General features: G+C 38.2%; 1 protein-coding gene across 1 annotated transcript; it reads right to left on the bottom strand.

Annotated features, from left to right (window-relative positions):
- Positions 1–129: 129 nt before the first annotated feature.
- On the bottom strand, positions 130–27589 carry LOC128523986 (electrogenic aspartate/glutamate antiporter SLC25A12, mitochondrial-like). The gene is made up of 18 exons (XM_053496243.1): positions 27520–27589; positions 26900–26953; positions 23394–23539; positions 19021–19136; positions 18618–18757; positions 17404–17550; positions 16893–17031; positions 15179–15272; positions 14198–14282; positions 12830–12908; positions 10487–10645; positions 8166–8218; positions 7874–7954; positions 4984–5124; positions 1366–1504; positions 979–1137; positions 743–833; positions 130–654 (listed from the first exon to the last, which is right to left on the bottom strand). Exons 1-18 carry the CDS (start codon positions 27529–27531, stop codon positions 447–449), a joined length of 2043 nt encoding a protein of 680 aa, XP_053352218.1. The 5' UTR covers positions 27532–27589; the 3' UTR covers positions 130–446.

The raw sequence follows: 27589 nt of genomic DNA, 5'->3' as shown, positions 1-27589 counted from the left end.
ATAGTATTTTGTTGTATGTCTTTAAATTGTAAAACATGTCTCCACTGTACAAGATTAAAATAAATCATTACATTTAATTTCAATAAAATACATAAAATGCATTTCTTTTTCAAACAATGTTTTAGATTTCCATATGAATTCAAATACATTGTTAGAATTTCTAGTAAGAGTAAGTACATCCCTCTGTTTTGATTACAGCAACAGTTCCAAGTTCCGTACTTTAACATTTGCCGTGTTGCATGCTTGAACACTTACGCAAGCCACACAGGGGGGAAATAAATAGAGTAATAAATATTCATGCAGGAGGCTTGGAAATCAGAACTTTTGTTGATAAAATAAAGAAGAGTCATGTGTCTACATGGCATGGTTTGAGTTTAGATAAAGAATGCACAAACAGAAAGCTATTTAAATGTCAAATGCACCTATTGGTTGAGCTGGATGCGGGTCTACGAGGCTGCAGCTGGGTGAACTGTAGGATCTGTCTTTACTGTAACAGCACCTGATGATGTGAATTTAGGGAGGTGCAAACCAAACTTGCTTTCTACACCTGCAAACGTAGCAGCGGCTAATCGATAACCTCCGATGTGATCCGCACTCACAGGAGGAAGCTCGGAGATGCGTGACTTCGGTGTCGGCTCTGATCCTGTAGGACGGCTGCTCGGAAAACAAGCACAATGAAATTATTAAATACAAAATGTTAAATAATTTTTTTTTATGAAATAAAAGTGAACGTGGTACATACTGTCCGCCAAAGTCTATGTAAAACCATCTCTGTAGGAGCTCATAAGTGACAAGTGTAACACCAAACTGAGGGGAGGACCTGCACACACGCGCTGAGAAGAGAATGGAAAAGCTGCATGACCACACACGGGTATCTGACTTAAAAAGTGCATTTACAGGAGCCAGCGTGTTCTTCATTGCACAGTCATGAAACCTCTCATTTCGTTGCTGCATGCATCACCCATGTGTGTTATGTACCTCCTGCTCCCTTCCAAAATGCTTTGAAGCCCTCTTCTCTGAAAATTTTCTTCGAACAGTCGATCACGCCATTGTATGTGGTCTGGCCTGCGCGGGCTGCCACCTGCAGACGCGTTTTGATCACATCAGCAGGAGTCACCAGAGAGGCAGCAGGAACGCCTACGCAAGACATCTTCAGTTATCCACAATACATTCACAATGAACCATAATGCAAAGGTGTGGAGACCTGATCTGAATTTCTTACCCTGCATCCTACCCAGGAACTACACAAAACACAGAACATTGCAAATGGATCTGCAAGAAACCTCAGCTGTTTGAGCATTTCTATCAGTTTTACCAGCTCACTGGAACAAATTATTTATGATGAAGGTGAGAGCTGTTATCCACCTGCAATAGCTCCAGCAATGAGAAGCTGTATTGCTCCCAGTCTGCCTTCTTCATCAGCTAGCGCTGTCTTGCCATGAGCATACACAGGGAAGTAGATGGCAGAGAAAGGAATGTCTCTCAGGAAACAGGCCTTTGCTCCCTGCAACCAGACATACAGAAGGGTTATTTTTTATGACCAACACAATGTTCTGAGGAATTTTTCAAAGGCTCTACCACAGGCTGGGTTCACACCATGCTATTTTATAGCTGATTTTAATATCAGACAAATAATACACACATCATAAACTACAAGGGGTTGAACTGGGATTTTTTTATTGGTGCAAAATAACTGAACATAGTTATGACAGTAAAAACTCTAAAAACTTCATTTCTCTATATAATTCCCTGCTAATGCACACAAATGCACTTATCCCAGTGTTTCTCTAGTGCTTGAATACCATTAAGATAAAAAGTTATTCAGTACGCCGGAGCCATGATTGGACTATCTGCTTCGCGTACGAAACGCTGGCCTCCCAGGAAACGTCTTTAATGGCCCAGTAAGTAAATATCTGTAAGTCACTGCTGCTCCAATGCTCTACATAAAGCCATGTGGTGCTACAAGAAGATTGTAGTGGTAATAAAGAAACATGCAAAATAAAACATGCTAATGAATAGAACTTATTGAACTCCAAGTGGTGACTTTTGCCAGGGAGTGTCTACATTAGAACAAGTGCATTTATATAAGATGAAATAATAACATACAAACATTTTAGTCTTCGTTTTTGTCTATTTTGATTACTTTAATAAAAAACTGCAAAAGAACTTGGTCACAAACATGGCTGAAGCAGAAATTGTCTGATTTAGCTGACATTAGTTTAATCTTTAAGAGCCTAGTAAGCCCAGTTTTACGGCATGTGACATTTGGACTTTGGCACATGGACAAGCTTAGTATCCGAGAATTAATTTGCATCCCTTTTAATATAATCTCTTCAGCTAAAAACAAACAAATACTGAAAATTTTATATAATCATTTAAATTCTGAAAAAAACCCCGCTTTTTCATCCCCGAGTTATGGATGTGACATTAAATGGACAAACCTTTATGATAGAGTACAGGTTTTCCACAAACTCTGTGAATTTTAAAGGCAACTACAGAAAGTATTATACATGTACCATGAAAGACACCCAAATAAACACAAAAAGTGTAAAATAATGTTTTGAAAAAACTGAATAGGACATGTCTCAGTCAGTCCTCTACAAACTATATAAAAACATATTATAAAGTAAATTTCAACATGAATCATTTGAAACAGTAATCATGAATAAACTATGAAATTACTAAACCATCAATAAGTGACCTTTTTTCTCGTACTTTCCTCTCTCTTTCTACTTCCTTTCTATTTCGTTGTAATTTTCATAATTTTTGTGGCTCTTTGTGATTTTTGATGCTTACCATTGGACTGTACTTAATTTTTTAAAGTTTATTCAAAAAAAGTAGATTTTTTTTAGTGTATGTGTATGGTAACGTAGGAACCTTATAAATTATGCCTACTTTCTTTTCCCATTGTAAGGCTGAATCATTTTATTTTGAATTGACTATAGTGTCACTTTAATAAATGAATAAGCTAGATGCAGAGCAAACTAAAAAACAAGATGCTGATTAAAAATAAAATAAAAACATAGTGGCATGATATAAATGCAACAAAAAAAAACTTTAACGCAGGTAAACACAGTCTCACTCTCCAACACTCCCACATAAAGCACAATAGACATCTCTCATTCGCCACCACATCCACAAGCTGGAGGCACTCTGACTCAGGCATGGTTTGAGCACAAATAGCTTGTGTTTGCGTCTTTTCATGCAGAGAAGAAGAAGTAGGCGTGTTTACATTTTAACAAGCTGCACATTGTCTGCTCCTCATTAGAATATGGCATATGAGAACGCTCCTGGAGATCTAAGGCAAAAGCCACAGGAACTTGGAGAGCACCAGCAGCACAATCTTTCCAGCTGCTTTAGTGTTGAATACTGACTACAGGAAAAACCTGTATGTGTGTTCTTGTCTACATCCATGTGCCTCTGTGTGCGTGAGTGACAAACACACTGTAGTACTCCTACATTTTAATAGGAATAATATGATTGGCAAGGCACACAGCCCTAGCATGTTTTCAGCTGTTCATCGTTAGGCCACTGATTATGCAAACACACAGCATCTCCATTCCTGTGGTGTGTGTCCAGATCAACCACACCAATCAGTGCAAACACTCCGCTGTGTCTGGTAAATCAGGGCTTGGCACATTATTTATAAATGTTCGTGTAAAATTTGATTTTCATTTCAAGGGATATTATTTTATGTTAAAAATGAAACATTACTAATGATTTGTAAAACCTGAAACTGAACATAAAAATGTTCATAAACAAACAAACTTTAAATGAAGATCCACCAACTTATCCAGGAAAATCATCCAATCCAATGTTGATATTAAAAGTTTAAGTAAAACAGACAACAGATTTTAAAAATGCAGAATGAGCATTAAAAATATATAGTTAAACTTTTTAAAAATTTTAATAATAAAATGAGAAACCAGGTTAAAAAGCAATCAATGAATGAGTAAGGCATGGATGTAGAGCAGCTGGCTATGTAGAGCACCTCAGTAACTGATGATTACACACAGAGCATGATTTTCAAAATCAATGAGATCTTTACAGTCATGATAAGTGACTTGCAAGTAACTGCCTACTGAGAACTGGAAAGTACTGAAAAAGTCATTTTGGTCCATTTGAAGTTAAGTGAATGTGCTTGTTTATGGCACAGGTAGAACGTTTTCAGGGACAAATTTTCTGCATATGGACATTTAATTAAAAAAATATTAGAATTATTGATAACAATAATTATATAATACCATTAGGGAGTAGCAAACAGTTATATTACTGTGTGTGTGTGTGTGTGTGTGTGTTGAGTTTATTTGTGTATTGAACTGTCATGACTACAAATTATTTAACGATGTAGTAAAACAAGAAAAAAATATATATACTGTATACATATTTTGTCAGGAAATGCCATTTTTAACACTTTAATATTTTTTTTATTATTATTTAAAACAGAGAGGGTAAAATCAAGGTACTGATGTCTGGCTAGGGTTAGGTTAAGGTTTAAAAAATATAAATATTACTTATAGCTAGTTAGATTCTTTCAATATAGTACATTATACATTTTACACACACACACACACACACACACACACACAAACAAAAGTTAGTGAGCCAAAAACAGCACCCATCAGCCCCTGCATGTCCCTAATTCCTACCACCTGAGTCACATTTCTCGGTAAATGAACACCACTGTACTGTACTGTATATGGCACCCTTTGTACAGTGAACTCATCTAACACTTGTCCTACAAAAGCCTCAGTCTCGTTCATTTCCTAGATGTTTCTTGCTTTTCTTGCTTCCATGGGCTTAATGCTATGTTTTTAGATTATTTTAATTAGTCCGATTAATTATAAACCCATGACCTATTACTGTATGTCGTTTAATTTCTTTGCCATGTTCTGTGTCATATGATGTGTGTCACAGCTTTCAAAAATTGTCTTAATGTTACTATACATCTATTAACAACATGATTTATCTCACTCAGCTCACCTTATAGAGTCCAAAGAATCCAAGATCTCGCATCACAGTAAGTGCACTGACACGTGGTCCGGTTGTGATCTCACCTGCCACCTGCAGACGGATCTTCACTATCTCCAAAGGGTTGGTGAAGATCACCTGAGAGCCTCCGGCCTGTAAAACACGTAAACGTCATTCATGTTTTAAAAGATCAAGAGCTCCACTTATGAATGTGATATATACCAGCTGTGTGGCTAATAATTGAGATTATACTAAGGCACGACATGATAGGTTCATAACAACATGCTTAGAGTTGCAATTTGGTTTGTTGTAAGTTGAGGAATCTCAGGTCCTATGAGGTGATCAGATATGACGCCACTTAAGATTGACAGTCTGCCCTCCAATTTTTGTCACATCAGCATTCTCCTCCCAGTAAGCACTTCTAAATTAGCTACATAAACTCTAAAACAAGGCTTTCTTTACGGGAGGGTAGTCTCTATGTCGGCACAACTACACTGGTGTCCATTCACAGTAGAAATTTGGGGTCATGTCAGAGCAGCATTGGTGCTAGACAAAGCCTAGCAGCTCTGACCCTAGCACCAGGGCTGTCTCCCCTCTCTGGCCTAGCCTCAAGGCTGCAGGCCCCCCCAATCCTCTGCATCCTTGTCTCCATCACACTCCACACACACGCACACACTCATCAGCCTCCCCTTCTCCTCCCGGGGGACGATTCGCTCCGAGTGGGGACAGCCTCAGGCTTTAAGCCCTCTGACTCTGAAGCATCTATCACCTCTCTGGAGCCTAATCAGGGCCGGGGGTGACACCCGGGGTCGAAGCTGATTCTGTAAACATCCGAAATGCTTCATTTAAAAGCACAGAGATGGTTCATCATGATCCAAACAGTAAAGAAATCTCTTTAACTTTTCCTCACATTATATAGGTATAAACCCAGATAATAGAAGTTAGGGCAAAAAATAAAACGAGTCATTTTATAGAGAAACCTGTCCTGAAGGCTCCCCAATGTTTTAAAACTTACTGACTTACTGACAAAGTGCTGACACCTGAGGCTCCTTCCATAAATAATACATTAAAATATCCTTGCAGAAACTTCATCATTTTATTATTTTGTTTTTCTTTGTTAAACTACATTTTATGTTTTAGAATAATATAAACTAATAATTTGAATTATAGCTAAAAATACTGTCATTGCTGCTATAATGGAAAAATTAATTAACACCTTCAGCTTTCAGAAAGGTATAAAATATATTTTTAAAAACTTTCAATTATTATAGGTATTACATTTTTGAGATCGCACTAAAACTTTTTATAATTCAGGGTTTCAAATTTTATTTTTCCATGGAAGATAATGTTGTATACATTAAAGTATGTACTGTATGTTATATACATATATAATTTCTAGGATAATGAAAAATTATCAACAGAATATCATGCTTGAAACTGTGTGTGTGTGTGGAGGGGGTATCTCCACAAATTTGTCTTAATAGTCTTATATATGTTTGATTTCATAATGAGACAATTAACTTACAGATTTCACGCCATAAGGTTAATTTTTCTTTGCAGTTCATTTAAAAAACCTTTTCTTCACCACATTGACGTGAAGAGGTAGTACTGTACATTTTTGCTATTGAAGACGTGACATAAATGGACAGCGTATCCTCACATGTTAAATTGTGAAATATAAAAGTTGTGAGTAAAGGTTACATTTCAGGTCTCAAGTGTTAAATGTAGACAGTAGGTTAATATAATAACTAATCAGACAATAATGTTCTGACAAGGCCTAATTCTACACTGTAAGATTTCTAAGCTTGTGCCCAAAAACAAGCAGTCGCCCAAAGCAAAAGTCTCCTATTTACTTGAAAAGATGTCATAAACGTGTGCTCGTCTGCATGTTGGCTGTTCTCCATGCCCAAGGCTGAGGAGGCCACAGGTATGCATGCTGCTGTCAAACTTAATAAGATCGAGCTCCACACAGTTTTAGCCACAGTCCTCCAGGGCATCTTCACCAATTAGGCCCTGACAGGGGTCACAACCTCTGAGGCCTGACCCTCTTTGTCCAGCTACAGTCTTCACTTCTCTCCTCTATCCGGCCAGCCTGGTCTCTGTCACCGGGACTCATTACACTGATCAGACATCGCCCTATCCACATCCTCTAAAGCCCACTGGCCAGGCGATGCCAGTGTGTGCTAAATTATAGCACTGGTTAAAAATAGTGCGCTCATACTCGAGCATCATTTTTCAGATTGTGGTCAATTAGTGGGTTCAGGGTTCAGAGGAAGAGTGGCTAGAACAGGCCAGAGGCCCTGTACAAGTCCTGATGATGGTTCAATAACAGCCACAAGTCACTCACTCCCCAAGAGGCAAATTATGTAGAAAAAAATCACTTATGACATTATCATTTCTAAGCATATAATTGTAGCTTTACATCTGTCAGAAAGTTTCCTTGAAGGAGAAAGAAATCACAATCCCCTAGAGTTTTCAATTAGCTCTCTGGTGTTTTTTCTCTCTTTTCATTCTTGTTTGAAGCTCACCATTTTTTCATTTGCACGCATAAATATTCAGTAAAATGGAACAGGAAAATCAGGCATAACGCTTGAGTTGAAGAAACAGCGCTTTTGACGTCCACCACATCAGAACCAATTATAAGCCGAGTGCAGAGAGGAGAGCAGCTGCCTCACTCAGACCTGCTTAACGTGAGGGACAAGAGCTCTTTCAGTTGAGTACTGGCACCACACACACACACACACACACACACACACACACACACACAAAGCCAGGCAGCATCACCATCAGGAACACACTCATAAACCCTATACTTACATTCCTCATACAGACACACTCACTCAGTAAACTACACACATACACATGTACAACATGAAGTGTGTGCAGACACTCGCATACTCACACAGCCTCCTGCCAGCACTTCTGCAACCAGTGGAATGGTGTCATCTTTATCGGTGAATTTATCCCTTACAAAGTCATTGACCTGCAAAACAGTCAGTCACGTGACAGCCAGAACAAGAGACAAGTCGATCTTTCTGCTGTCATTCTAACATACAAAACTATTCACCATCCCTATGATATAAAAAAAAAAACAGGATGTGTGTTTCATTTGCATGTTATAAAACAAAACCTTGGGTATAACAAGAACAGATCAGGCTTAAGGAAGATTAAATGTGGATGCAATAATAACTTGCAGTGAGTTTGATAGCCTTTTCAGGAGCCACTCCGATCAGCTGTGGTAACAGACCTGCAGGGGCGAGAACACACACAGAAACATAATACGTTATGCTGAACTTAAACACAGCGGACAGAAATGCATTACATCATTCACAACCTTCTGAAAGGGTGAGTATGGAATGAAATAGGACAGGGCATGCTGTTAAGTGAAAGTACTGACTTTGTATTCCTGCTTTTATTTATTAATGAGCAAAATGTCATACTTTTGATCTGGATATAACTACATCCACAATTATGGAACATCCATAAAACAAGTTAATTCCTTATAACTTACTTTATATCAGCTTTAAACAATCATTTCATCACTTACATCTCCATTACAGTAAAAAAAAAGTTGTATTACCAAGAAAGAGACTGGAAAGCCTTCTGTCCTGAAGATTTCTAAGTTTGAGTCTTTTATGCTGGTTATGTTATATTGCTTTCCAAACAGATATTAGTTTGCTATCTCTATCTATATATGAGACCTCATTGAAATTTAAGCTCAACTAGCAAAGTCCCAATGGTTCTCCGAAAAAAGAGCTGTTGTGTACAGGACAAACAAACCAAAAAAGAAAAAAACTAATGGAAAAAGTAAAAATACTTTGATGTCTTTTTACCCAACTATATACAGTACTGAGACATGCACGCATGATTCATGATAGAGGACAATATCTGAATTGAATTAAATTGAGGTTGCACAACAGCTTTTCCTTAAATCTCAAATGCAGTTCATCACAAAAACTAATGACGAGCCGCAACAATTCAATGCATTGTATATACGTTGTGACTATAAAACATTAATAATATATATATATATATATATATAATTAATGACTTGGTAAAAACCTGTGATTTCCAGACATCACTATTGCACGAGCTGCTGTTACAGTAAATGAATCAACGTTTTTTTGTCTGTTTAGTTTTAAGATTTCGACACCATTGTGGAACAAATCATAATCAAAACCAATCTCCTAATTAAACATTATGAATATCAAGAATAAAAATATCTTTATTCCCATAACTGAACATCTTTTCATAGATCTGCTCTGAATAAAACCGTTAACAAGTGACCATTCAAACAAACAAGATAAAATGTGAGGAAACATTTTGGAGTATTTGACAGCTGTTGGCTGATGGCGGTGTGCGGAACGGAGAACAGAAGCAAACTGTCTGTGTGCGTGCAAAAAAGGCAGACGGGCTAAAGAGAGCCATTTCAGTGGATCTCAGTCAGCTGCTTTGATAAAGCACTGCTGACTTTGTGTGTGTGTGTGTTTATAGGCCTGTGCGTATGTGTGCGTCTGCTGAGGTCCTTCAGTGTGTGTGTAACCCTCTGTCAGCCAGTATGATACAGTCTGAGGGCAATGCTGAGTGAGTGGACAAAATGGCAATCTGCCAGCATATAGACCAGTCAGTCTAGCTATCCCACATAACAATGGACAGAGAGAGAGAGAGAGAGAGGAAAGCAGAAGGCATTAGGGAAAAGACTAAATGAGTGAGGGAACAGATAGAACGTGTGAATAGAGAAGAGGTGGTAGAGAAGCAGGATGGAATAAATAAAGGTTGCAATGTCAAAAGTAGCAGCAGATGGCAGTCTTGGACTCCCTCGCTGTCTACCATGCCTTTTTTTTTTTTTTTTGCTCAAGGTGTGGACAAGCAACATCTACATTGGATTAGTCGACTGTGGGAAGCTGCTGCACTAGTTCTGGCAAATCTCCTTTGCTGTCTGAGTTCTCCAGACACACAGGCCTCAGGGGTTTAATTCCATTACAAGGCAGTCACTACAGGACAGAGCTTCATTCCACAACCCAGTGGCACCCATTTTCTGTGTTCGAGCTAGCTAAAATGAATCGCCAGGGTCCAATTCATATAGCCTTTAGGCTGGAACAGACACCGTTCTAAAAATCTGATATTTCTACTGCTCAAGTTCACAGACATCACCTCAACCTAGATGTCAATATTTGACAGAAAGCTGTTCTTAAAAAAATTGTCTGTTATGGCAATCCTGGTGCATTATTTAAGTTGTTTGGTGAGTCTTTTCTTTATTTAGTAACCATTCAGTGTTGTATCAACCACTAAAGCACTACAGCTATGTGCTTTGGTATTAACTTTTGTAGGACCAAACATGTCAGTGACGCAGTACACAGTGAATAATAATCCTGGATAAACAGAAATATCTTCACTCAAGATTTTCCTCTGGTGTATTGGGTTTATCGGATAACACTCCAAATCAGATGAACAGCAACAAGCATATCATTTATACTCTTTTTAGAAGCTGTTTTGTCATGCTGGAAAGTTGTACCTCTGTAGAAACCAAAGAATCCTTCATATCGGAGCACTTTCTTGGCACAGTCGAAGCTGTTCTTATACATGAGCTCTCCCACAAAGGAGCCGGTGGATCTCTGGTTCTGCATTCGTGTCTTTACCAGATCGATGGGGTATACCGCTGTGGCTCCCGTGGCTGGAAGAGAGCACATGACTTTATGAGCCCAAATTCTCACACATGAAATATAACAAACAAACACACACACACACACTGCTTCTGCATTTATGTGTACATGTCATTCACAATCAAACTGTATGTATGAACAACACAAACACACACAATGTACAAAAGCCTTGGCTTTGCCTGCTAAACCACACAAACCAAGTACAAATAAATTAATCTACCTGCATTGACCTTTCAGTTCCTGATTTACCCACCATGTTTTGGTGTTTCCTTTCTCCATGCTAAAGATGCCTGAATAAACTGTACATGCAGAAAACAGTCATTAGGCTCAGACTGAGTCCTTACTTTGTGCTGTGTGCCTGTGGGAACTTCCAATTCTCACACAGAGTTTTTGTACCTGTGTGTTTATTCAAGCTTGCGAGCATGAGAAGGCATGTGCGGGGGGAATGATCTGTATGTGTACGAATGTCAATGTATTCATGAATTTGGGTTGTTAAGGATACGTATATGCACACATATGTGCATGTGTGAGAGTTTGGAGGCTGTGAAAATGTGCGTGCATGTATTATGTTGTGTGTGTGTGTGTGTGTGGTGTCAGCTCAGCAGCAGGTTGCCATAAATGCCTCTCTCAGCCTCAAAAGCTTGTCATGTCTTGTCTCGACTTCAAAGCATGTGTAACAACTGTGCCTCTGAAACAAGCAGGGAGTGTGAGAGAGAGAGCGAGAGAGAGCGAGAAAAACGAGAAAAGGTTTCTAACACTTCCTACCTGTAAACTGGTCTTGTGGAAATCTGTCTTTTTGCTGATACCCCCCCCCCCCACAATACTCATAAAACTCTGATCTCAGACTGATCTCTAGCTACCATATTTTAAGCTTTGTATGATTCATCAAGCTCACTTGAAACCCTTTAAACATTTCATTAATTTGGTTGTAATGCAGGAACCTCGGAACTACAGTGTGAACCAAAGTTTTCGAGGATGAGACTAATATTAAAGAATGTTGCAAACCTTTGGTTGCAGCTCCTTCCACACTCTGAAAGAAGTAATGTGACATACATTTAAAGCTTAACTTACAAGTCGTTTTGGTAAACAATTCATTAAAGTGTCTTTGCAGTAACTTTTTAAAGACACTTCATGTAAATAATTTAATAAAAAAAACCTTTAATGGACTTTTAACATAAACAAAAATGTTTTAGAAATGTTTTGATTATTCAGTCTTATTGTGCAGATCAGTTAAACAGAAAACACTTTTTATATTCCAGTGATTACACCTGAACTACCATGTGTGCAGTGTAAAAATGACATTTAAAAATACATAAACAAGTTTCGCCTAAAAATATTTTTCGATAATAACTTTTAAACAATCATAAATGTTGGTTGAGGTTTAAAAAGAGGTGAAACCCAGAATTGTGCAAAATGTGCAGAAACCCCTCATAAAACTGCTCAACACTTGACAGCTTTTAAGTAGGCAAATCCCATCCACACCAGATACTGCTTTTATTTTACACTCACACTGTTTTATTTCACCGCATTGTATTTTGTTAAAGTAACTTCACTACATAATTTCTCACTGCCGAGTTACTGAGATACGAGATTGTATTTAGACGCTGACATAACACAACATCACCTTAAGCGACACAATTGTCGTTTTAAATGTTAAATAAATATTGCTCACTATCTTGGTGACGAATATGACAGAGTTTTGGAAGTGGCATTTCAGGCAAGGAGTTATGATCACTTATTCTAATTGGTGTCACAGTTTAACAGTTGTCTTCATCATAATGTTAACTTCAGAAGATGCTGATCTAAAGCATTAGCAGCATAAGCCCAACCAAATGATTGTGTTTCTACCCAGAGATAATGCGTTTTTTTCCAAACCTTTACAATCCTGCATGTGAAGTCCATTGTGTGCATGTGAATGAGTGTGTGTATGCATTTCTGCACGTGTGTATGTGTGTGTCATTTTGTCAGTGGTCTCCTTGTATCAGTTCCTTCTTGGTAATTATTCTGAGATTCCACCACAATACCGGAAGATTTGTGTCATTCCGGAACTGCGGCCTCCAAAGACAGCCTGGAGCCATGGATCAGCCTCTCTCTCTCTCTATCCATGGGACAATAACAAGCCCTGGGGCCTCCCTATATGTCAGTCTGGCCAGCTCAGGTTACTCCTCAGCCAGCGGAGCTCGGACGTCACTCACCTCCCGCGATGGAGCCCAGAGTGAAGCGGTACGCAGACTCAGCAGCCTGGAGCCAGACCGGCCTCGAGATGTCTGCATGCTACAGCAAACAAGACAGAAGGAGAGTAGGAGACAGAGAATAAAACACTGAGCAAGACTGGAGGGAGGGGATGAATGAATTGAGCTTTATAAAACTATCGCCAACCAGATACTGTGCGGACAGAGTGCTATAGAGCAGTTGACAGGGGAGGAAAGATGTGGAATGTGCTGCAGGCGCCTTGCATCTTACCCTCCTATTTTCCCACTCTTATTTATGTGAAGATGAAGTCCTGTCTGTAAATGGTTAAGATTACTTCCGAAAAAGTTCGAAGTAATAAAATTGCTTACAGTATGGCAATTATCCGATTTTACCCTATCACCCGAAGCAGAACCTACTAGTTATCAAGCTGTCTCGCTTTCTCCACCACGATGCAAAGGAGATGATTATTCCTGTGAAATGTTTAGGGATTTGATAAGCATCTACATGAGTTACAAAAGTGTGTTCACATACTTATGAGTAGTCTATGTCTCTCTGTCATGCGTACTCTCTCTCTTTGTGTGTCTCTGCACAGCTGTTTTTACTGTAGGGCAGAATGCTAATGAGGCTGCACTCTGATCAAAGGAGTTTGTGCAATTACCCCAACTTCCACCCAAGGAGGCCTGAGAACGCCACAAATGTCTGTGTGTGTGTGTGTGCGTGCGCGCCTGCGTGTTCCCAATATGCTGTTCCAGACCTCCAGCAGTGAAGGCAGAGACCACAGCCCTGACTAGATTAGGCCTACAGACACACCCTCAGGTAAACTCCCACCATGTCACTAATGCTCTCCGTCTCACTCCTTCTTTTTCTTGTCTTTTTACTGATTCTCTGATTATGTTTTGTCTGCCTCGTTTGCTTTCTCCATCACTCTCTCTCTCTCCCTGTGACTTTTAGACAAAACAGACCTTGCTTCGGGATCTTCACACAATGAGGCTTCAGAGAGCCCTGCCCGGAGAAAAGCACCTATTAAAGACTCTCAGATGTCAGTGTGCATGTGTCTAGGTCTATTTGTGTGTGTGTGTGTGTGTGTGTGTTGAGGGCTATGTTTGTGATGTATGTATCTGTGCAGAGGTGACAAGCTTTTACTAAGGGAAATTGTGGATAATGTTCTGTCCAATTAGTTTTACATAATGCAGGATCACAAAGAAGAAACCATCGCCCTACTAATTCTATTATGGAGAGAGCATGTGTAATTTCAGTGTAATAAGAGCGTGGTTATGTTATTACCCAGCAAAAAGGAGATTAAAGCGTGTACTCAGGCTGCATCCAGAGAGAGAAAAGAGAGAAATCTGTGGAGGTGCGAGGGACCTTACCTGCTTCTGCACTTCAGCTAGGTGATAAGGCAGAGCGCCTTCTTCCAGAGGAGCTATCCTCTCAATATCAGTCAGGTTCAGCCATCTACACACACCACAGCACAGACAGACAACGTGCATTCACGTGTGTGAGAGGCCGTAAAGATCGAATGAGCAGTAAAGACAGATGTGCACTGATAAACAGACAGGGAAAGAGAAAGATAACAGAAGACTCTAAAGAAAGAAAGAGAGACACACAGCAGCGAGGGTTAGAATGAGATGCCAGGAAAGCTTCACTTTATTGAAGTTAAAACACCAAACGCGCTGTATCCCTCCCAGCAGCATGAAGTCACATTTTCCATAAGCTTTTTTACAGTGCCGTAACACCAAGTTACTGTGTGCTTATACACACAGACAGGTAAACAAAGCTGGATACGAGCCTGCAACACACACACAGATACACACACGCAGAGTGAGACTCCCTCAGAGAGTCAAAGAGACTCACACAGTGCTCTATACTACATGCCGCAGGCATTCTTATGGCTCCCTCATGCTCTCTTTCCCTATAAATCAACTGGCTGGAGCCACTGTTGTTACAGAAAACAGGCAATAACACTAAATTTACAAGCTACAAACCATGCTGTAATGTTTTAATGGCATTTATAGATTCATTCAACAGAGGCTGTTTGTGAGAAATGCGTAGAATTAGGTAAGAGCATGAGGTCGAACTATAATGCCAATGTTCACGTGAAACACAATATCAACTGAACAAGATGCTTTCGGGGCAAATCAAGAACAAATTCAGTGGTTTAGAAAATCTGATAGAACAAAATGAACTGAAATCACTTTTCCTACACTGATTAAGCCTAAAAACACAACATGGGGATATGATCAGTATAAAGGTATAACAGTAAAAGACATCCTACTTTGAATATGTGAGAGCTTAAGAAATATTCGTTTTTAATGTGCACAGAGAAAGATCTTAGATTATATGGTGTTTACCCTGAATGAGTGTGAAGGCCGGAGAGCTGGTACAGGATGTCTACCTCCATCGGGGTGATCTGACCAAATTTATTGGCAGCATTAACAAACTCCTCTGGGGGAAGAGTGATGGAAAAAAAATGTTAACGACACTAATACCACTACTACCGCTAATACTAGTTCTACTAATAATACTGGTACAGAGAATAAGGTAGGTTACATTTATTACTTTGACCTTTAAAAAATATAATCAGCTAAAAAAAACACTCTTTTGATGTAGGAATCTCAAAATATTTGGGAAAAAGCCTAAGTATGTGTATTGTAGAAGGGAAGCTGTGCTTGCTAAGAGCAAATCCATACAAAAAAAATGTCAAATAGAATGTGCAATAAAAAAGCTATACAGATCTTGTAATATGACAAGAGGAGGACATCATCAATCAGGCACATTTTAACTGCTGTGTCTATTGAAACTCTTTACAGTCAAGTGTAGTGTCTGTTGCCATTTTGGATTTTTGATTATGTAAAACCTGGATGTAATATAACAACATTACCTAACATAACCTAGCATTGTGTAGGTCATGAAAGCAGCTCTGACCCGGCAAGACATGCACCGAACAAGACCTCTGAAGGCATGATGTGGTCTCTGGCACCAAGATGTTAGCAGCAGATCATTTAAGACCTGTAAATTTTGAGGTGAAGTCGAAATGGATTTGACTTGTTTGTCCAGCACATTCCCCAGATGATTGATCAGATTGCGATCTGGGGAATTTGTAGGCCCTGTCAACATCCATTATATCTTATGCTCCTTAACCATTCTATGACAATTTTTGCACTCTGGCAGGACACATTATTACAGTGGGTAGGTGGTGTGTGTTAAAATAACACCCACATGGATGGACCCAAACTTTCCCAGCTAAACATTTCCTCTTGTTGTTTGCGTTCTTTCTATTGTGTGCCATGTCTTAACCAAGGAAGCAAGGCACATGTACCCCACCATCCCCTGATGTAAAAAAAAAAAGTGTCACAGCAGTCCGCTATCTTCCATTGCTCTCTTGTCTGATTCTGATCCTCACATACCCATTGTAGACTTTTTCAGCAGTGGACAGGGGTCGGTTGGTGTGTTCTTTCAGAAATTTATGCTACAGTAACTACAGTAAGCCAGGAGATTTGTGTTTTTTAATTAAGATACAATAGTCAAAATCATAACCCATCAATTAAAAAGTAATTATAAAATTCTTATAATTATTAGTCTGTTTCACTGTAGCTTGCTTAACTGGAAGCTCAAATCAAAACATGAAAAACTCATAATGAAATCCCAGGCCTATAAATAATGTTCTGGCATGGGAAAGTTCATAAATTAATAGCTATATGGTGCCAATAAATAGATAAACATTATTGTATACATTTAAACAATAGTGTAAAATTATAAAGAAATAATCAAATATACAGTAGCTATCAGGGAGAGCCCCTAGAATTAATTTCATTAAATAGAGGTCACTGCTTACAAGAATATTAAGAACGATGTACAGTATAGAACCTTACAGTGACATTGAAAGGTTTTGTATGGTGTTTATTACTGTTCTGAGGCTTGAGGCTTGCCTTGTGACCAGCGGCAACTGAGTATTCCACCAAATTCATCAGGAAATGGTTACTTAGAGTTACGTAATCTGTAATCTTACTCATTCTGACCTTCCTGAGCAATACAAAAGTGAGCAAGACACAGTGTGGCAGGTACCTTTAGTGACGAGTGTGTCCTTGCGTGTGCCGGCTAATGTGCTGTAGATTTTCCGAATGATCTCCATATTGTTCAGGAGCGAGTTGAACGCATTAAAGAAGGAGAAGCTAACCATGTGAGTAGTGCCTCCTCCCACGACCTGCAAACCAGCGAGCCAACAGAGAATTCATTCAAATATAGTAATGATAATAAATATATCATTAATTTATATAATAAATCATCCAGATCTTCCCATACAGACTTTAAAAAAATGAAAGTGCTTTTAATTGTTTTTTTTTCTTTTTTCTGAGAGAAATCTACTTAGAATATCAAACGGTTTTCTGAACACAAAATCTTCCACTCTTTGGTCACACACTAAGATTAATCTATTTCTCCAGGGGGTTCATTTCCAGACACAGATTAAAAAAGAACCAAATTAGTAAACAATAAATTCAGTTCTTTAAAGGAATGCTTTCTTCATTTAAGACCAGAACTTGTATCATACACATGATGGGTCACACTGATTACTCACCGAGACAAGGTTCTCCTCGACAAATGGGGTAAGCATGTGATGTCGGATGGTGGACATGATGTCACTAAAGTCTAAGGCTGAAATCATCCCGCTCTTTCCCCTGTCCTTCATAGCAAAGGCCTGCCGGGCATGTTCCAACTGTAGCTCCTACAATATGAACAGCAGGAGCAAATATGCGAGGGCCATGTATCAGTATGTTTCAACAGACAAAAAAAGACAATATTTTTTATTTGACATTGAAGATAACCACATCAGTGACAATCCTGTTTCATTTCTGATAGAAGTTTTATCTAAACTTAGTTAACTACTCAATAAACCTCATGTTGCTGTCTTTTAAAAAATAGCGTATATCCTTCACTCTAACATTTCCAGAGAAATCGTGAGCTTGTGTTGTAATCTGGAATGAGTCAGAGTTTTTCTCAGTCATTTTGTGAACAACAGAACCTGTAGTTTGCCTGATGACTACAACAACTTTGTGCTTTATGTGTATGTCTGTGTTTTTCTGTGTGTCCACATCTTGTGTGTATGTGTGTGTGGGAGTGTGTGTGTGTGTGCGTGCATGTGCATGAGCTTAATGAAAAACACATCAGGTGTAGTCTGATCCTGTGCTGCATGCCCTGGAGAGGAGGCAGGTGTTTCCGGAGCAGAGAGCTGTGATTTAGCCGGACAGGCCTGCAATCAGACACATGAGCTGGACGAGAGAGAGCAGGAGGAGGGGGTCGCACTAGGAGTCGACGCTGCTGTCAAAACTGATCAGATACTACCAGCCCCTCTGATCTCCATAACTCAACATGCCATCAACTAAAACGGCAGCCATCTCTCCCACTCTCATCTCTTTAGAAAGCAGCATATCTGATGGACAGGGAGATCACCTGCGTACTAATTAAAATTTTCACACAAAGTGTAGTTTGACTTTTTTCTTACATTCTTATTAAAAAAGTAAAAGTATAACAGAGGTCCTAAAGACTACATGAATGCTATACTAGCATATTTAACATGCTTTAAACCAAGAAAAAAAAAATCCAGTGTCATCCAGAAGCATGCCTATTTTTTTACATGAGACATTTCCTTTTAAAAAACAAGTATATGTTAAAGGTTTTGTGCTCTTGTCTTCAGAAATTACATGTGGAGATATTTCAGCCACAAGATGGCAGAGTGAAAACAAACTCCTAGGACCAGGTTAGTAAGGGGTTGGAAGGTGGAGGGTTTCCCACCTGTAGAAACTGGGTGAACTCTAAGTAGCTGAGGTGCTTTTTGAGGTCCTGTCCAAAGTGCAGGTGGATAAATTCACAGTCCCATTTAAAGGGGATATGATGGTGAACAGTTGTCTGGCTGAAGATGTCTCGTACATTTTCTACAGAACATATAAAACACACACAGCTTAGTTTAACAAATCTAATTACTAATAAATTTAGCATAATTATCTTTTATTGTTGTAATATAAAACTCATTTTATTTATAATTCCTATTCACACATATTATATTTTAAGATGAAATAGTATACAGATCAGTAAGGACAGCAATACAAACAGAAATTTAAGAGTGATTAAAATTAATTGTATATGATGTTTATATAACTCCAATAAACAAGTTCGAAGGTTCCTGGCACCAACATACCAAAAGATATATCGCCAGTTCCGGTCTTGTCAAATAATTGAAAGGCAACAAGAAAGAGAGCATCGGGCACACAGAGCGCTGACTCAAAGGCAAGAAACTCTTGAAAAGAGATCAGTCTGTTGGGACAAAGGAAATTTGAATGTTACCTGGAACACAAATATAAAACCTATAAATCTTTATTAACTTTAGATCTATATTGTGCAAAAGTTTTAGCAGGTAAAGCAAGTAAATGAACAGACGAAAAATCCAGATCAAATCAGTATTTGGAGTGACCACCCTTAGCCTGCAAAACAGCATAAATGTTTCTAGGTACAGTACACTTGAACACCATTTTTAAAGAAACTTGGCAGGTGGTTTGTTCCAGATATCTTAGAGAACTAAGCACAGATCTTCAGAGGATGTAGGCTACCTCAAATGCTTCTGTCTTTTCATGTAATCCCAGACAGACTTGATGATGTTGAGATAGGGGCCAAACCATCACTTCCAGGACATCTTGTTGATGTTCTTAATGACATTGACTGTATTAGGGTCATTGTCCTGCTTCAGAAGAAATTTGGGACCAACCAGATGCCTCCATCATGGTACTGCATGATAGTATGGTACTGATAGATAAGTATCTGCCTATATTTCTCAGCATTAAGAACACAAATCTCCAACTCCATTTGCAGGAATGCAGCTCCAAACATGCTAGAAACCTCCTCCATACTTCAAAGTTGCAGACACTCATTACTGTACTGCTCTACAGCCCTTCGGAAAACAACCTGCCTCCTGCTACAGCCAAATATGTTAAATGTTGACTCATCAGACCAGTCATTTTTCTGCACCCCAGTTCCTATGTTTTCGTGCATAGTTGAGTTGCTTAGCCTTATGTCCACATTGAAGGTATGGCTTTTGAGCTGCAATTCCTCCATGAAGGTAATCTGGATAGACTTCTCTGAACAGTAGATGAGTGTACCTGTGTCCCACTGGTTTCTGACAGTTCCGATGTTGAAGGGAAGTAAGCATGAGGTGTCTTTCATCTGCTGCATTAAGACTCCTGGGCGGATCACTGTGTTTACAGTCCTCAACATTGCCTGTTTCTTTGTGCTTCTTCAAAATAGCTTAAACAGCACATTTTGAAACTCCAGTCTGCTTTGAAATCACTGGCAGCTAGTGACCTTTGCTGATGCAGTATAACTACCTTGTATCTTTTTACTGTGCTCAGTCCTGCCACACAGGTGCATGACCTGTGACATGAAATTGTCTTCCACAATCTCACCATAGTAGCAGGGTTTGGCTGCTACTCACCCAGTTTTAAACCCCCTTCACAGCTGTTTCTGTTTCAGTTAATGACTGTGTTTCAACCTACATATGAAATTGATCATCATTAGCACCTGCTTGGTGTAATTGTTTAATCGTACACCTGACTCTGAGCCTACAAAATCCCTGACTTTGTGCAAGTGTTTAAGTGTAAGTGTATTTACATACACACACACACACACACACAGGTCAGCCATAATATTAACGTCACCTGTCTAATAATGAGTAGGTTTGCCCCCAAACCAGTATTGACCCGTTAGTGCCCAAACTACATAAGCTGTAGTGAGTGGCACAATGACTTAGACAATACAGTGGATGTTTTTTAAATCTTATAAGTTGTGAAATGGAGACTCCATGGTTATGACTTAATTGTCTAGCACATCCCACAGATGCTTGACCATACCAACATCTGCGAAACATTGCGCTCAGGTCAACACCTTGAATCCTTTATCTTATTTTCCTCAAAACCTTCCTGAACAATGTTTGTGCCATGGCAGGGCTGGCTATTATACTGTTGAAAGAAGCCACTGTCATTAGGCAATACTGCTGTCATGAAGGTATTCGGTCTGCAACAATGTTTAGGTAGGTGACATGTTAAATTAATATTTGCATGGATTCCAGAACTCCAGGTTTTACAGCAGAACATTTCCCAGAGCATCGCATTGCTGCTGCTGGCGTGTCTTTTTGACATAGTGCCTCCTGGTGCCACCTCCCGCAGGTAAAAATGCCTGGTGGTCCACATCATGTAATAAAAAATGTAATTTATCAAACAAAACCATCAGCATACTGTACATGCTTTGACCAGTCTATAGATTAAAACCCCAGAGCTGTGGTGAAGTGTGTGTTCTCACACCTTTCTATTGTAGCCAGAACTAACTTTTTCGTTTTTGCCAATTTGTGTTACCTTGTTAGTTGCTAGCTAGCTTTTGCTTCCTAACTACTGGAATAGCAGTTGTCCTTCCTTGAATGAGTTTTGATAATCATTAACCACTGCATAGTGAGAACATCCCACAAGACCTGTTATTTTGGAGATGCTCTGGAGATGTTTGTATGCTGCCTAATATACCCTATTTCTTAACAGGTTCGAATAAAAGGAAAAAAAATATGCCCAACTTTTAACCTTTTTATGGTCAGTTAGTACAGTATATCAGTCTATCTATATTTATCTAACACACCCCCACACACCATATATGTGTATCTACATAAGTAAAAAAAAAGGTTTTGTTTGATCATTTGTCAAAACTTTTAAGGATATTTATGTTTTACGAAAAAATCCTCAGATGGATATTGAAACAGAATTTTTGACGATGAAAGAACTACAACTAAGCACAAACAAGGCTTAAGGTACTCAACCCTAGAAAATTTTATTTCCTTGTATTAATCGGTTAGGCAGAAAGTTCTGCTGTACAGAAAGACGGGCAGACATGTACGTAAGCTTTAACCTGAAATAATGATATCACTGATTACGTTAAAGCTGACCAGCTTATTTTTAGCTTTAACCTTTAAAGATTGACACTTACCATACATGGTTCTTAAAATTTATGTGTAAAAATGTATGTTAAAAGGAAGAGAAAAAATAAAGTCGCTATAGCAAATACAATGTGTTGTGTACAGACATTAAAATAATTGAACACAGACAAAACTGTTCCTGTGAACATGTCCATCTTTCGCAGGAGTATTAATGAGTATGCAAATGAAACAGTCACATGACATGGTGAAAATATATTTTGGAAACCCAAGCAAGTGAAGATTTTTCTTGACACTTTCCATAAAAAGCTTGCATCTTTTTTTGCGAGTTGACTCTGTGTCTGCCATAATGGTTATTTTGAACAAAATTATAATGCGGTTTTAGGTCATGGAATCTCTGCGCCATGGAAGAGAGGTTGAGCCTAATTAGCATACTAAAAGTACAGTTTGCACAATACAATTTTCAGACAATGGTATTACTTAGCAGTTTTATGAATATTCTTATATACTGTATATTTTGTCTGTTTGTTGAATGTTTTTCTACTCATTGTAAAGTGTCCTTGAGCTCTGGAAAGTAGATAATATTAAATATTTTTTTTCTAATTATTATTACTATTATTATTATTATTATTATTATTATTATATCCTAAATGTTCCATTTTGTTCATGTGAAATTTAATTGCACAGTCATAACTGCATTTAAAAAAAAAATTTCTACAACGCCATCTGTTGAATTTTGGAATATGAAAAAATGTTTATGTTACTGTGAAGTGTGCGGAACAAAGGTGAGATTGCGTTTATTTAGTAGATTTCAATTGCACACTCATAAACGGTATTTAAAAATGTAAAGCGTTTTAATTCATTTTTTTCAGCGTCAAATTAATTTTTTTAAATATCTTCAATGTACAGAAAAAAATACAGTTTTATAACTATATTTATAAGTATAGATTATATATGTATATTTATAGTACTTATTTGTTATGTACTTGTATAGCCTAAATTTATTTTTAACTATTTTTAACTCTTTTGAACTCTTTTCCCATCAACCACAGGGACTTATTCTAGTGAATAATATTCTACACTCTAATACAACTGATTAAAAAAATCCTTACGTACTGCATGACAGCTATTCCTCAAAACTGTACATTATATCCCACATTCACTTTTTACAGTTATTAACACATCAGCTTTAGACTTCAACATATATGATTGAGCCGTCAGGTAGCCCTTAATCATATTTCAATTTATTTTAGCTTTCAGAATTACAATATAAAGTAGTGGTCACACAGAGTAGACACTTTCACTGGGGATTTATGAGTAGGAAAATAACTGACTGCTGTAGGTCCAATAAGCTCTAAAAATCTTGTAAATTATTAAGCCCAGACAGGACAGCTGGAACCTCAAAACTAAAAATTATTTTAAAAATAGAGACATGAATCATAATAAATCTTAATCTTAAGGTATTTCTAACACATAAGAAAAAAAAAATTCACTTGCTAATATTCTTCAGTGTGGAACAATTAAACAAGTCAAACCTAGTAGTTCTGAATCTCATTTTTATATCATTACTATCAGTCTTATAATAGCATTACTTTGTTAACTCTTACCCATCTTTAGTGGTGTCTGCAACCCCAGCAAGGAGCTGTACAGTTTTTTCATTGTGGTTAGGTTGAGTGTGGAGTCCCAGGTAATTCTGCACAAAGTCTTTAGGAGTCATGTAATGCTCCCCATCCTTATCCACCACACTTGCATACTGTGGGAAAATACGTTTAAAAATAGAGAGAGAGAGAGAGAAAGAGAGAGAGATATATAATTCCATTTAGATAGCTACAAATACAGTTAATTTGGTTATATTACGTTTTTTTAAACAATACCATTCCGTTAAGCAGATTCTTGCTATCTACATTAAAAGTTGCTTAGTGAAAATGATTATTGCTTAACATTAAAAGATACCTACAGAAATACGTATTTTTTCATCTCCTAAAATAATAATACATCCTGTGCACTGACAGTAGTAGGAAATTAAATGATATACAGACATTTGTTTACTCTCTTTATAAATGCTTCAGAGAAAGATGATGTAAAATCAGCAGCAATCTGTCCTTTGTATCACTGTTCTCACTCCTATTATATGACCACTTTATTCCTCATTACAACAGTAATTGCTCCAAGCTAAAACTGCTTTTCAACAGTGTTTCTCTCTCTGTGAGAACATCAATGTCATTGATTGATGGTTCTCTTTGCAAACCGAGTGTACACTCTGTCTGAAATACATCAATAATTTCACCTTATTCATAGATTCCATTGACAGCTGATGAGTTCAAAGTACACAGCCATAAAGACAGAAAGCAAGAAAGAAAGAAAGAAAGAAAGAAAGAAAGAAAGAGGGTCTTTGCTTTAGTCTTACAACTGTTAAATGTGCAAAGGGTTGGCGACTTCTGTGATGATATAGGGAGAAATCCCAGAAAACTTGTTGAACTTGGTGTAAAGCTCAAGTAAAACACTTGTCATGGAGCAAATAAATGAATAAGATTAAAAAGATTAACAACCTTTTTTTTTACCATTTTCATAGTCTTTCTATCATTTACTTTTTTGTTGTAAAGTTTTACAGTTTTTATTATTGGTACAAATTAAAGAGCAATAGTCAAAAAAAATATCCTGTTTTGATGCAATACATACCCTCTCTCTTTTTCTGTCACTCGCTCCCTCCCTCTCTCTTTCTCTCAAACACACACACATGCACACAAACACACTCTACAGCTAATGCTTGTGGGGAAAGCATTAATTCCAATCAATTTATTAACAGCTTCACCATATAATTGAGCGCAAGTTCAGCCATGGTAAGCCTAGAGTACTTCATCATCAAATCAAGCACGTAGTCAGCACTGAGTGAAATAGTACTCTTGCTTTCAGTGGCTCCTTTACACATTATAGCAGACTTCATTTCTGAGAGCTACTTAATTATTTCATGCGACGAGGGTGGTATTAAAATCATAGCTCCGTCAATTATAGATTTGATCACTGTCGGGCAAGGTTAACTGTGCAGTGATGTGTGGTGAGAGAGTGAGCAGCTTTTAAAATATTGCTAGGTTAAAACACGAGCCACTCTTTTTGAGAGTTGTCGAAGTGCTTTCAATAACTAGCAACTGACAGTGTAATACAACATCAGCTGCTGTGACTGCTCCACTGTGCTGTCACAGATTCACCAACAACCCTGTCAAGTGATCACGAGAAACTTAGCGCCCAAGATCTAAAAAACAGCGAACAATTTCCTGTGTTGCAGTTTGCATGCATGTTGACTGACTGCATTGCTGAGACTACATGAGACTGAAATAAATGTCAGAGGTTGGGAGGAGTCCAGAAAGGGCAGATACCAGGGTGAAGGAAAGAGACAGAATTAGTCCAAGCATATGTGTGACCTTTTCTGTAAAGGCTTGGACCTCTGCCAACTCTTGACACACAATCTAAAAGACCAGTTTACCCACACATACTGTAGGTATAGATCAGTGTGCAACACTAGACTGGAAGTTTCTGTTTTTAAAACAAGATTTTTAATAACTATTGTAATCAAACAGAGATGCAGGGGCTATCATATTTTCATATAAAAAATTTGTCCTGTGGATATTTGTGGCTCTCTATGTTCCTTCTTGTGCCTGGTCAATTTTTGGAAGCTTACATTATTGAAAATTATTTTTCTTTTATAGCACTTATTAACACACTTTAAATAAAAGCATTTGCTAATAAATCTGTGTCAATATATCAACTATGCCCTGTTTAAACACTCGTGTTCCATGCAGTGGGTATTGCCACCTCAGTGGGATACGCATTTGCTGCCATGCTTTGGTTCCACTTAGAGGGATTTCCACTTGGAGGGTGTTATTCTTAAATATCACCTTACCTTACCTTATGAAGAAACATTTATATCCTAATAGGAGTGGTAGCTTTCAGGATTATAATACCTCTAACCACAGAGCATAAAGAATTAATGAAAGTTCTGGTGTCTGTGTCCTAGCCTAAGTGAACAACTCTGAGAGATTTTGAACTGGTGCGGTCTCCACCACTAAAATAAACACACCATTAATTAAATATCTTTCAAAAGAATGGTGTGTGTCTCCCCACACCCAACCCCACGTACAGTTTCAGGGATTTGTAGAATCTATGCCATGGTACAATGAAGCTTTTGTGACAGCTTGTTTTGGCCCAACACCTTACAAAAACACTTTATGCTACTTATTAATTCATCTTAACTGGTTTATTCTGGACAGAGTCAAGGCTTTCCTGGGAACACTTACCAAGAAGCATGACTACACCCTGGATGGGACACCAGTTTATTACAAAGCACCATACACACACAGACACAAACACACACACACTTTTACAACTATTAAAGGCAATTAAGCATTCCTAGTTTGTTTTGGGGAAATGTGGGGAAACCAGAGAACCTAGATGAAACCCACAAAGACAATGGGAAAACCCCTGGAGCTGTGAGGAAGTACTGCTACCTGCTGCATGACCATGCCACCTATCTGATGTTTTTTTTTTTCCTTTTATTTGGCACCCATCTGTATCTGTTTTAATTGTCTGGCGGTGGTTAATTTTCTAGGAATGGTACACATAGAATACTTTGACCGACAAATCAGGAGATGATCAGGAGAAAATATGCTGTGGGACTTCTCAATTTACAGTATTCTCATTTATGGCGAGCTCACATAATTATGTTTATAGAACTTGACATATGCCCTTAGCAAAGTGATTTACAATAGCTGTGCCGGAATCCCGGATTTATTAGCCTTAACCTCCGCTCTATAAGGCCACTCAGCCTCCTTTTGACCAGACGTTCAACCAGCTTGGATGATAGGAACCCCAAGGTAATCTTGGCATAGTTAGAAAGTACTTTCCATGCACTTTTATTGATTTAATGGGAAATAAGCAGTTTGAATCTTACATAACATATGTGATAGTAATAACATAGCTACTTACAAAAGTGCTTTGAAATCATTAGCAATAAGTAAACCTGATGCTGGTTTAGTAAATCATGGATACATGCCTAAAAGTCTAAAAGTAAAAATCTGCACGGACGGTAATACAGTATAGAAACTATGTATATTCTTACCTTTAGGAATATATCTTTAAGTTCATTTGGGTTGGCTCGTTTAGTGGACTGCACCTGCAGACAGAGGGAAATCACTGAGCTCAAACTGTAGACTTTCACTTTTACAGAAGGTTATGCTGACATGGTCATCTTAGTAATGTTTTGCCATAGCAAGTGTTATAGTTCACCTCATAGGACACGAAAACAACAATAAAAAAGCCAAACTGTGTTCTAATAATAATAACAAGAGTGCATAAGCAGTTTGTGTATCTTTATGAGCAAGATATAATATTAACCGACTAGGTGAACTCCAGCCTGAACATCTTTTACCATGCAACTTCTCCAATGAGACGCTAAAATGGACGACTGATACAAAAGATAAGAAATTACACTTAAAAAACCAGCGTTTGTTATATGTGTGTGTGTGTGTGTGTGTGTGTGTGTATTTAAGAACAAAATAACGGTTAGACTCTTTCTTAGGACACTTTCTGGAGGAGGCTTAGCCACAGAAGTCACTCGACAAGCGGCGCAGAGAGCAGTCACAGGCGTGTGGCTCAATTTAACAGGTTATAAACTCACAAACAGAGCAAACAATGGTTAGAAGTTAGTATTTTGACAAGCATAAATATTGACAGAGTCACCTTGACCGCCATGCTGAGTGTGACGTCACTCTTCCTCGCGCACGCTTCTGTGAGGGCTGCAGCTCTCCGG

This window comes from Clarias gariepinus, chromosome 5, assembly GCF_024256425.1.
Source record: "Clarias gariepinus isolate MV-2021 ecotype Netherlands chromosome 5, CGAR_prim_01v2, whole genome shotgun sequence".
Classification (NCBI taxonomy): Eukaryota; Metazoa; Chordata; class Actinopteri; order Siluriformes; family Clariidae; genus Clarias; species Clarias gariepinus.
This window is presented reverse-complemented; position numbering and strand designations above follow the sequence as displayed.